The 12,893-nt window shown below is 49.0% G+C and overlaps 1 protein-coding gene across 6 annotated transcripts in view; it reads right to left on the bottom strand.

Annotated features, from left to right (window-relative positions):
- Positions 1-6,589, bottom strand: part of DOCK7 (dedicator of cytokinesis 7) — a 97,864-nt gene extending 91,275 nt beyond the window's left edge. For all 6 annotated transcript variants that reach the window (XM_032191918.1, XM_032191919.1, XM_032191920.1 and 3 more), the window contains exon 1: positions 6,456-6,589. In XM_032191918.1, coding sequence (XP_032047809.1) covers positions 6,456-6,493 — 38 coding nt within the window. In that variant the 5' untranslated portion in view covers positions 6,494-6,589. The remainder of the gene's footprint in view (positions 1-6,455) is intronic.
- Positions 6,590-12,893: the final 6,304 nt, after the last annotated feature.

Below are 12,893 nucleotides of genomic sequence, written 5' to 3'. Positions count from 1 at the left end.
GTTTTAAACCTGATCTCTCACCCCGTGCAGCTCCTCACGGTACACGGAGGATCAGGACCTAGCACAGCGCTGGAAAAACTGAACATCTTTCCCTGCTTCAAGGGACACGCGCTGTTTCCAGACGGAAAGTACAGCCCGAGGAGGAAATTTGTTCTCAGCTGTGCAGGCACAGCCGATGAATGCCCACACGTGTTGCTCGGCGAGGCTCCTCCTGCACGCAGCAGCTCTTTACGGACCCAACGTGCCTGTCCAGAGGTTCTCTGTCCTTTCTTCTGGCCCAGCTGGGACATGTCAATGCGCCTTCACTCCCCTACAGTTGTGTTTTACCCCAAACTGGAGGAGAAGCAAGCTCAGCTATGATGACAGCGCTGCTCAGGGGCATGAGTCTGCATGGCTGCGATCCCACCGCTCAACATCATCCCTGCTGGGAAGGTCTCTTGATGCCCAAGGGGGAAAAATGCTGTAAAACCCAGGGGAGGCACTGCTCAGCCTGGCTTCTTCCCGTGTGCTGTGCGTCGATGGCTGCTCATCTTGGCATCCCATTAAAAACCTCAAGGAACACAAAACATTCCCCTGAAGGACTATCGCAAGGACGAATCACAGAAAGTCCTAGCTGAACAACATCCAGTGTGACCACGACTGGCATCGTTACCCCCAAGTCCCGATGCTCCCCCATTTAGCATTCAAAACAAGCAACCAAACCCAGCTTATGTGAGCAAGGTGGCTATGGCCAGGCCTCAAATTCCTGATGGGTGCTTCCAGGCCTTCCTACACCTCACTCCAACCCCACAGTCCGATCCACAGACCCTGCCAGTTACCTTTCTGTACTACTGCATTCGCAAACCTACTGAACTGCTGGAAAGCACCATGCTTCTGATGCTTAAAAGCCATCTTCTAATGTAATGAAGACACCAAGTGTATTTATGTCTGGTTTTGTGGCAACGTCATCGGTTCGGTCCAAGAGCCCTGTGGTCCAGCTGGCAGCCTGGCCTCGTAACACACTTCTTCATCCCCATCGCTCACTCCAGGTGAGGCCTGCCCAGCGCTTTGCAGAACCAACCCAACCCTTTTCTGTCGAGCAAACATCTTAACTGACAAATTTTAGGATGGGTTCTTTGTGGCTTCATCGCATGGGTTCACCATCAGCAGTAACACAGGTGGCTTCCTCTCCTCCATCTCCAAAATCTCTTTGTCCATGAGGAGTGCCACCTATTCATGACCAGTAGGTCACGTTAGAGTACAACCCTAAACGTTGTTTCCATTACAACCAGAAGCTAGGCTTCCTACACCAACTTGGGTACGCCGAATGCAACCAGAAAAAAGAAATAAATCTCCAAATAGTCTCCAGCTGAACAAAAAATCCATTTGGCGGAACAGAAGAGCCATTAAAGCTCCTGATAATTAAAAGGACACATAAAAAACTGCCTCTTTAATAGCTGTCTTATATTCAGCATGTAACCTGGGATCCTTAGACAAACATTCCAGTTAATTACAGCCCGCGGTCTCGTGAAGCCCAGGGTCTCTATGTTTAAAGCACGCCTTCCCCAGTCACTTCCTTTCTGACCTCCTTCACTGGTTAATTATTGTGTGTGCATGTGGTTCACACAGGGAAAAAGAAAAAAAAAAAAAGACAAAGGAGAGGAAAAAAAAAAAACCCTCGGAGCTGGCTTATACAGCAAAACACGACTGGTCATTTTCTCAGCGCTCAGAGCCGCGAATGAAGTGAAGCCATTGGTTTGCACGTCTGTCTTTCCTCGCTGCACACAAAAATATTCCTGCTTTTATGTGGCTCACACCCTGCCAAAACCAAGAGATGTTCCTTTTTGTTTTTAGCTTAGGAAACGTACTGGAAATATCAGTTTTTCTTGTCGTCCCAAGGAAAGGCTCACCGAGACCTCGCAAGGACCTTAGCATCCTTTTGACACTGGATGCTGGGTTGTGCCACTCGAGGGTTTAGGAGCTTTTCCCTTTCACAGAAACAAATAACACAGGTCAAACAGAGCTGGCAATTTTTGCCCCAAACGGAGCTTAGCAATGGGTCTCCTCTCAGATTTGGATGTTAGCACAACTCAGTGCTCACTCAGTGTCCAGCGACTGACTGCCATGCAGCGACAGCTGTCACTTCTCACTCCTCTGTGAAAACACTCAGCTTTCCTGCCCCCATGTAGCAGGAGACATCGTTCTTTTTCCATATACTTTGTGGAAGTCTCTCGTTTCCAACAGACGGCTCCGTCCAGGCTGTGAGTCACCAGGTCCACGGCGTGGTGCACGAGGGAGAGCTCTGGCCCCGAGCTGCCGTGCCCTGCACGCAGCCTCCCTACGAAACCAAAAGGCTCTGCTTCCTCCGGAGTGACTTCCTCTCCTTTCGAGCAGAATGGGTTTGATTTACAATCTGAAGGGGAGGAAAAACCCTGCCCGATGAGTGCTGCGGGTGAGTGTGGGTTTTTAATTGGCAGAGAAGATGAACAACAACATGTTCCCTTTTTCCTTACCACTGGTTAAAGCAGCAGTCACCGTACAACGCGACCTGTGGTGCTCTCCTGACAACATCTGGGTATTTAGGCAGAAAGGATCACCCCCAGGCTGAGCTCCCAGGAGACCCGACTGTGAAAACCACAGGACTGGATCCTCCAGAACTCCTTCACGGCTCACGTTAAAGACAAACAAGGAAGCCTAGGCCAAAGCAGCAGCTCTAGCTGAGCCTCAGAGAGGAGCTGCTCTGCCTTCTTGCCTGCACCGAGCAGCCGGGGATTTCCGTAAGCCTCGCAGAGCACTGCTGACTCCAGCACGAGACATCCACAGCAGCTGAACAGGGCCAGCAACGCAGCTTTTGGAGAAGAGGGAAGAAGCTCCTGTTAAAAAGACTTTTAATTATCTGTGAAAGCGTTCTGACAACGCAAATGGCATCTGGACAAAGGGGGAGAACAGAGTGCTCGAGCACCCTGCCGAGCCCAATGTACAAATGTACATTTAGCCTTCCCGAGGCTCCTCTTGCAGTACCCCATCAGCGTGAAGGGAGCTTCTCAGAAATGAGGCACTAGCTCCGAATGTACCAAATACAAGAGTTTTGCCCTCAAAGCACGGGCATAAAGACAACAAGCCGAGAGGACTCCAGAAATCTGTCCACATACAATGTGAAACCTCGGGAAGGTGGGAAATTTCTGGATCATTTATGACACGAGAGCAGGGCCAGCTCCTTCCAGGCAGGGCTCGGCTGAGGACTGCGGCCCCAGGCAGCAGTGCCATGCAGCTCCAAGTGATTCCCCTTCATGCAGAAGCTCCTGGGGGCAACCTGAGGGTGAAAAGTGTTTTCTCCCGATGCCACCAGAAGCCAGGAACAGGAAAGGTGAAAATCCTCAGCAGGAGAATAAAAAACACCAGTAAAAATCACACAGCTTTGCGTGAGGCTGAAAGGCATGGCAAAACCGAAGGTAAGGCAGGTGCATTATGAGAGGTCAGAAGGACCCTGATCAACCACAAACAGGGAGCAGGGAAGGAAGAACAAACTCTTCCAAGGATGGACACCTTCAGAATGGCGATGGTCTGACTGAAGCAGCAGCTCTGGGCTATGTCTCCCAGTCTCGAGATGGCTCATGAGCAACGCGAGGGCACTGAAACAGGGACTTGTATGAAAGGCTGCATTCATTTGCCTAGCTGTGTATGCTGCGTGATGTTGAAAGAGAGATTTTTCCTTTCTCTTTATATGAATTCCAACCAAATCTGCAGGTCCTTTCCTCTGCCGGCCCCTGGGAAGACTGGAGATCTGGGATCCAGCCTGCTTCAGAGCCTGGGACGTTGAGGAACTCGGTACTGACCTTTCTGGAGGTTTTGCTTCCACATCCCATTTCACATGCGACACCATAACCAGAAAAAATATGGGGATAAGGGAAAGGGGATACATGTAGGGGACAGCACAGCCCCAGAGGGGTCGCACGCAGCACTCAGACAAAACACTCAGCCCTTGGTGAGGCAGCTTAGCTGGCTCAAGAGTAACACACTGGTGCTTGTTTGGCTTTTACTGAAAGCTCTTAATGCTCGTAGTTCACCTGGCTGGTGAGGATCCTGCCTTCTGCTAAATCTTTCTAGTCCCTCAAAAACCATATGAGCTGAACAGAGGCACTATGTAGAAACACGTCTGTTCTTACACAGGGATGGCAAAAATAGCGTACAAGCAACTACAGAAATCTTATGATACTCTAGAGATTATTCCAATAGTTTAATAAAAAAATCATTAACAATATATTTTCAATTAAAAATTAACAATTTCAGGCAAGATTTCAGGTATTGTTTACCCCTTTATGGCAAGTTTAACTTGAGAGTTTCTTCTGATAGGGTCAAGAAGAATGAATAAGTACATGGGGTGGCCAAAGTTCAAGCTAAAAATCTCTTCTGGTTTGAAGCCTTCCAATAAAAAAGCAGCCTGACCTGGTCAGAAAGGTATCTTTTAACAGGCTGCCTTCAAAAGGTTTTTTCAAACTGCCGCAGGAGTCTGATAGCTGCTAACCCTAACATTTAAACGTGCCAGGAGTAACAAACAGCCACCACCCGACCCCGGAGTCCTGCGTGCACCCTTGAGGTTCACCACACTGGTTAAAGAGAGCACAGGCAGTAAATCAGTGTCGTGAAGACCGCATCTGTGGTCTTTCTAAGAAGCAGAACAGCCAACCTCCTGTCTCGTTTCTACTGTAATAACCAGCTTAGGGACTTGCATCTCTTTGGTACACAGGCCTTAAAGTAATTTACCTTCGGGGACCTGCAGTCCATCCCATTTGAATTACACACTTTCAGCCAGACCAAGAGCGGCATGACCATTTCCCGTGAATAAGACAAATGGTATGTCTACCTCAACAAGCAAGCCAAACCGGAGGGCAGAGCGTGAATATGGGATGGATCTATTCTTCTTTAAACAATGGAACGGGGGAGGGCTTCCAGCAGCCACCAAGGCAGCTCCTGGGACTTCCGTACGCTGCTTGCTGGGGAGCAGAGCCCAATCTCTCAGCCTGGGGAACAGGAGCAAGCAGAGCAGCACTTTCTGTGCCAGCATGAGGAGGGCTACAGCTCAGTCCGAGCTCCTCTGGCTGCATCTTCTGCCCACAAGTGGGACTCAGCCCACCCCTGCCCGCACGCACACGCTGCTGCCATTTGGTCGGCTTGAAAACACCCCAGGCGGCTTAGATGCAAAGGTACACAATGGTGGCACAGCTGCAACCCTGACAGCCACCACCCCATGAAATGAACGTGTCCGTGCTGCTGCGTGATGAGCTGACTGCGCTGCGAGCAAGGCTGACACAGGCGGAAGAAAGAAGCACCATGATGGTGACCCCAGGGCCCTTTTATTTAACCCCAGGGCCCTTTTATTTAACCCCAGGGCCCTTTTATTTCACTTCCCACAGGGGCAGCGGGACTCCAACGCTCCTGCTTCCAGGGTTTGTCTCTCATGTGACTATTCCTGTGACTACAATCCCAGCTCAAATGGTGTGGCAGCAAATCCAGCCCTCTCCATTCCTCAGACCTTGACCTGCCACGTTAACCCCTGGCCGGAGCACACCCAAAACTGCAGAGAGGTGTGAGAGGAGCAGCGTTTCCCCCCCTGCCTTCAGATCCTGCGTGGGGTGGGATGGACGCTGCTCCTCTACCTCCTTCCCAGCCTCTTCCTCTGACCGGCTTCTTTTCCAGTGGCCTCTATCACGATTTCTGCAACTGCAGCCGCCTGGACCTGCTGTTTTATCACTCAGTGGAACAAAAACGATCCTCTTTTCACTTCTGCCCACAGTGAAACCCACGGCTCCCACTTGAACTCTGCCCCAAGCTCCAGCTGGGAGGGGAGCCAGGGGCACACGGGGCTCCCCGGCCAAGCCTGCCTGGGGAAAACCCACAGCTCCCACCTGGACCTGGAAGCCTAATTCTTACGGAAAATCGCAGCAACCTCAAATATTAACAACAACAACATCTAACGCGGCGCTGCTTGGCATCAAACGGCTCCACGGGGCTGACAGCAGCAGCCCCCAGCCGCCTTCCCCCCCATAGCCCCCATAGCCCCCCATAGGGGCTCCATTTCCCCACGGGGCCGGGGCTGCAGCAGCGCGGCCCGGCAGGGAAACGCCGCGGGGCGCCCGGGAGCGGCCGGCGCGGCCTTTGTTCGCGGGCAGCCTCCCGGAGAGCCGCCCCCCGCCGCCCCCCTCCGCCACCACCCGCTTGTAGCGGGGGAACCGCGGCCCCTCAAGCCCTGCCCGGCCACCCCACACCCCGCCGGGGGCAGGCGGCGCCCCCCGGGGCCGGCACGGAGGGTGGTGGCGGAGGGAGGGAGGGAGGGAGGGAGGGAGGGAGGGAAGGGGGGGGGGGGACACGACCGCGGGCCGCGCCGGGCCCGGCTTCCCCTCAGCGGCTGGAGCCCATCCCCGCAGCCATCCCCTCAGCCTCAGCTGCTGCCAGCCCCGGTGCCGCCGCCCCGCTACCTGCTGATCTTCTGGGCGAAGGCACGGCGCTCCGCCATGGCCGCGCTGAGGGGCCGGGGCCCTGATGCTGGGCGGAGGAGGAGGCGCGCACCCGAGCGGCGCAGCCGGCCCAGCGCCCTCCTCCTCCTCCTCCTTTTTCCTCCTCCTCCTCCTTTTTCCTCCTCCTCCTCCTTTTTCCTCCTCCTCCTCCTCTTCTTCCCTCCTCCTCCTCCTCCTCGCCCTCTTTCCTCCTCCTTCTTCCTCCTCCCTCCCTCCGAAAGGTCCCGACCCCTCGGCTCGGACCCAGAGGGGGCTCCAACTCGTGTGTTTTTTTGTTTTTTTTTTTTTTTTGGGAGGAATGCACAAAAATAAAGCTGTTTCGGGGCTTTGAAAAAACTGTTGGACCCACGACGCGTTCTCGCTGATGATTCCGAGTGGACGCTCCCCGGCATGTGGCGTGGGTTAATCTAACCCAGGGAACTATTAATAGTAATAGGATGTGTCCCCAAGTCGCAAGTGTTAATTCATCCCATCCCATCTGCTTGCGTTGCGTGAATGCTTCCAGCGCGTTGTGCCTGCAGCCCGAGCACACCCATTTTTCCACCAGCGACTTGCAGCTGCACACAGTTATCCTGCGTTTCTGTCTGCGTGTGTTTGCCCGGGGAATGTCAGGCCCCAAAATCTGCAGATATGTACACCCATGAGCAGTCCCTCTGGTGTTAACCGGGTTGCAGCATGTCCGAAGCGGGGCCAGCGGGGATACGGTTGTGGCCTGCCACCAAATTGTGCTGCCACGCATCCCACACGTGCATGCAGATGGAGATGCTGCAAAGCAAAGACCCATTGTGTGGCACCCAGCGAGGGCTGCTCTTCACCAGGGGGAGGGGAGGAAAAATCCCCCAACTGTCCGCCCAGACAAAGACTTCTGCTGCCGGCGTGTAGGATTCCCCCCGGCTAAGTCCGTCACAGATGGTGTACAGGACAGCCAGCCAGCCATAAACCTGACATCCCAATCAGTTCTCGTACACTGTACGTGCTCACAAGAACAGACCTCATCATGTGGGACCACCAGAAACGTTTCCTCTCTCCCCATCCCCCATCCTGCATGGAATTTCCTTTCCAAAACGACATCGGCCTGAGATGCAGGAGGACTCATTTAGTCCTGCCTTAAGGGAAGCTGTCACTGCCTGGCTCTTTTATGCTGAAACTGAGAATCCTGCATCTCTGAAAAGGGGGATTCTTATCGCTGCCCGAAGGTGCCGAGGGCGATCCAGCCCCATGAGCCCTCCTACAGACACAGAGGAGCTCAGATCCGTCAAGAGAGCTCTTGGATTTTAGGATTCTCCAGTCAGTTACTACTACTGAGAGAAGAACTTGATTCATTGGTGGCACATGCAAATTTGGCCAAGTATTATCCCCAAAAGCTGTATATACCTTATTTTAAAGCTTTCTACAACTGCTTTGTTAGCGTGGGCTGCTGAAAAGCAGAGGGTATGCCCGCACACCATCTGCGCCGCGTGCCAGCTGGTTCCTGCACCTCCTCAGCGTGTGGCACAGGGCTGGAGGTAACCGGCTGTGGAGTTCTGGGGTCAGCTCTGCCCCTCTGTCAGCACCTTTTGGCCAGATGAGCTCAGGCAGCCCTCCCATCCCTGTGCCGGAGGCTGCCGGTGGAAGGGCAGGCGGGTGAGACGTGCCCGCACCCCAGCCGCGCCTGACGGATGTGCTCTGACATGGGAGGCTGCGGGCTGCGAGGAAGGGAAGTCTGCGTGGATACCAGGGCTTGAAACTGCTGGCTGAGGTGGGGACAGACATCCTGCTTTGCCACCCCTGCTGGAGAGGCCTCCTGTCCTGGAAGAGCAGGATAGGAACTGGGAGCAGTCAAGGTTTAAGCTACGGCAACAGTCTCTGCTTGCCAGCAAAGGGCCTTTGTGCTGCTTGTACATCATCACTGCAGAGCTACACGGGGCAAGGGACATTCACCTCTTTGTCAAGGATTTGTTATTTGTCTTGTTGAAGCACGTAAATGTACAGAAGTATCAACAGAGATGAAAAAAAAATGACTCTACCCTACCTAATGTGGAACATCTAGGTACGAAAGTGAATTTCAGAAAAATAACAGAAAGATTTCTCATTACTGAGAAAGCCCAGCAACAGTCTACAAAGTTGGCGCCGATGACTTCAAATGCTATGAGATCACAAAGGGGAACAGAAACATACACTTGGAAAGGGCTTCTATAGATTGACCCTAAATCTTGCAGTGTGTGGAGCAATAATCAAAAGAAATCGAGGAAAAAGTGAAGTACGAGGAAAAGACGCAGTCTTTCACAATTATAAATTCAACAATGCCAGACATTACAATTCATAGTGCCAACAAATCCTTCCTCTGTGTTGCTGACAAATCAGCATGACTGATGTTGTGGCGTCTCATTTCGAGCGCCGCAGTGAGTGCTGCCACTGACAGGCACTGAGTCATGTAACCTTTCTGCCTCTGTTTTCTCTGTACCTTGTAACAAAAACAGGCCACCTATCTGAAGTTCACAGCTCAGACACAGTGCTCTGTCAACACACGTATCTGTGAAACAGCACCTGCCCTTCTCTCCCTCACAGTGAAAGGTTGTGAATGAAGAAGCATTTCAATCCATTCAGAACCATTCCTGTCCAAAACCACACACATCCTCTAAAATAAGTGACTAAAATGCTTAAAATGCTTTTTTTATTATTATTTATTTATTTATTTATTGAGAATGAATTTCACTTAGCTACAATCAAATGTGGCAAAGGCATCTTGTGAACATAGATGTAACTCCTCAAGTCTGATAATTCCTAACGTTGGATCTTGCGCAATAAATATCTTTTGGATTGTAGCCACAAAACATTTAGCAAAAAGTGAACTGATCCCGTGCCTTGTCTCTTAGTAGTCTATGTACTCATTCCATTGCTTCCTTATTCTTACGTAAACTTCCTCAAAGCCAAAACACCAAAACACAAAACACAAAATGTGTCCAGCATAATTCGATAAACAATGAGGTAAATAAGGGACTGTAAATTCAGAGAGCCATCTACTGGCAACTAAGTGAAACGAATTAAACTCATTAAGGGCCAAATCTCTGCCTCTCTCAGGCAAATTTCTTTATAGTTAAGGAACTAAGCACAAATAAACCCGTGTATAATTATCATTTCAAAGCATATGTGGTAAGAGTGAAGCTGCTCGTTCTCAGAACAAGAAGGAGCTGCCTCGTTAGCCCAGTGCCTGGATTCTACTGGGTGAATGAGAAAGGAAGGGTAACAGAATGAAGGAGTGAGGACTGTCCGAGTGCCTGCAGCCTTCACTACGTCCCTTACATCCATGCTATTTCTTTTACAGATGGCTCAAGTCAGGTACAGCATAAGCAAATAACAGCAGAGCTGGAATTAGAGCCAAGGTGCCCTGAGTTTAGTGCTTCAATTATGAGTTTCAGAGATTGCTACCATCAGAAGATCACAAGGGATACACATGGCAAGGGTGCTGCAATGAGTTCCGGACACTGAATCAGATCATGTCAACTACTGCATGACGCACAACAGCTATGCATAAAAGTCTCCTGCCTAGAGAGATATTTCCCAGGCTGAGCCTGACCCACAGCAGGATCATGCTTCCTCTCTGGGGATCAGCAGCTTCAGACACTGGTACTCTCAGAAGATGAGTGAAACCACAGCAGTGTGCAGTTCCTCCCCTCCTCTTGGACTTACCTCCACTATTTTAGGTGGAGTGGCTTGGGGAGACCAGCAGACACTTGCACAGGAATGGTGGCCAGACTCCGTACTTCTCCTGCATGAAAAGCTCTTTTTGGAGGAGAAATGGAAATTTGAATCCTCAGCTGCACTGGCCTTTCTGCAGCCTTCTTCACATGGCAGTGTTTGACATCTGCTTCATTTTTTAAATTCTTCGTCTCTTGGAATGATCACTTGCAGATTTCTTCATTTTGATAGATTCCTGAACTTAAATCTCCTTGGCTACAGACTTGCATTATTCCCAGCTGAGATTTGACTAATTTCTGCTAATGTTTATCACTTTTAGGTACTGTTTCTATTTAACTAAGATCTTAAATTAATCATAGCCTTGACACAGGTTCTTACAGGTATCTGACTGGCACCTCCTCTTCTCTAGTCTCATCCCAGTAAGGAAATCTGGTTTTGGATGGAGTAAGTGGTACAAGCAGAACCATGCTGGCTAAATCAGTGGAGGCAAACACCTCAACAGCAATCTCTGGAGGGGTATGCCCAGTTTGTCACATTCATCTTGCATGACTTCAAGAATGGTGCACAAAGCACTGTCACAATTGCTTCCACAGGCAGACTGACACACCAGGCACACGTGAGCAGATTCACACTTTGGTAGAAAGGTGAGTCAGATCTGGAAAAGGACCTCAGGGCCACCCTTAGCAGATAGCATAGTCATTGTCGAGTCTGTGCAGGCATGTGGGAAGATTTCAGGAAGCAACATGGGAGAATCCTTATCTGAAAGGATTCCTCAAACATACATGCTTTTTTGTTGCTTTATTGCTTGCTTGCATTGACTATTAACCTTGAAGATCCCAACTTCTTTGGGAAACCTGTGACATTGTAGAGAGATGGGTTTGCTTCAGAGACAAAATACTCGTCCATAGCTGTTATATTTTAATCAAAAATGCTTCTCATCTTTATAAAGCTCTGTATCCTTCATCTAACCATTCTATTTCCAGCAGTGTTGCTAAACGCAAACAACCCTGCTACAAGCATGTCTGAGGTTTTCTGTTCTGAAATGAGTGGGAGCGACCTTGGTGTAACCTATTCTAACAAGTAGTTCTGTGAGCAGCAGAATTAACACAGTCTGGATTCCAGTGTTCTCCCTTTATCCTATCCCTGGGTCTCTTTTTACTTGAACAGCTATTTCCACAAAAAAAGAGGTATTTAGTGTCTCCAAGGCCCTGCAAACCTGATTAAATTGCAGAGTGGTTTCAAAATGTTCCAGAGGGAAACAGATCAAACATGGCTTACTTCCCTAGGAAATTAAAAATAAGTGAGGAAAATTTCCCTTCTTTATAGCTCTTTGACCTAAGGTCTGCTCTGTTTACAAAACACACAAATGGGTATTTTGGAAAGCACATAGATGTTGGCCAAATATTTTCTAAATATATTGCAGATTATTGATGAATGCTTAGATGACTTCGAAGAGGCGATTTAGTAGGCCACTGGCTCACTGAGCAGTAGAAGCTGCATTCCCCTGACTGCCCAACAATTTGGTGTTACTTCACCGATCTGCAGTATTTGGTGGGTAACTGTTCTGTAACCATGGTATCTCAAAGATCCATAAAGCAGAGAGTAGCTTCTCTAATTTTCAGTCTTCTTGGCTTTGCCTCATTGTGTTACCTGTTTGGGTTACCTACCAAAAAAAGGAAAGACATATTAAATTTTCCATAAACACAGATTTTAAATATTTTGTTACTTTTACCATATTAATTTAGTACAAATAGAGCTCAAAGCTGCTTTGCATGGCCTTTATGGCATTAAAATACTTAAAGAATAAACTCTGTGATGTTTGTTAGAAGTTTGTTGAATGCGATCTGCCCTCTCCCACTCCCTCTGCAAATCTCTCCTACAGAAATAGGAATTAGTCAGTGTGAAGAAAACTCTTTCTTTACACATAGTTATTTATGGTTACCCATGGAATTATTCTGCAATCAAAGCTTTGTTTTGCATGATCTGACTGATGCAAAAAGCAGAAAATAAATATCTTCATTCTCATAACCTGATTGCCTGAGGGATTTGCAATGTATATCCAGATAGCATATTGTGTGGCCTATCAAATCAGGGCATGGTTATTAAATTTCAGAGCAGGAAGGTGCAGGCAACTAATTTCAGGCAAGGGAATCGTCATCTCATCTGATCAACTGAATAATTCTTTGTTCAATATTTACCCAAATCCAAGCCATGTGAGCTACTGAGCTCTCAATATTCGAGACCATGCACAAACAGACAAGCACATTCATCTTTGTCTTTGAAAATATAAGCAAAGCTGAAACTTTAAAGAACTATTATTTCTAAAATAGGTCATAAAATTCTGAAGGCAGGTCTGTCTCCTTCTGCACTGACAGATTACCCAGGACTGTGGGGACAGTCTTTCAGGAATTTAGTACAAACAGGAAATTATTATTTAAATCTTTATCTTTGCTTGGAATATAAAGATATATGTGGTCTGTGAAATGCAGTGTGTCTTCTGCTTTGCACCCTTACACCCAAGATCTTCTGCCCTTATGGACCCAGTATGTGGAACGTATCATATCCATTTGATGACGCATAAAAAAAAAAAAAAAAACAGCATGAAATACCCGTTGTTGGCATTTATCCTCCTGAAGCTTGATTTTAGATCAGGTGCTATAATCACGTGCTGAATGTAAAAAATTAAACCCAGCCTGATCATCATTGGCCAGCAGAAGGCAG

Source organism: Aythya fuligula, chromosome 8 (genome assembly GCF_009819795.1).
Source record: "Aythya fuligula isolate bAytFul2 chromosome 8, bAytFul2.pri, whole genome shotgun sequence".
NCBI lineage: Eukaryota > Metazoa > Chordata > Aves > Anseriformes > Anatidae > Aythya > Aythya fuligula.
This window is presented reverse-complemented; position numbering and strand designations above follow the sequence as displayed.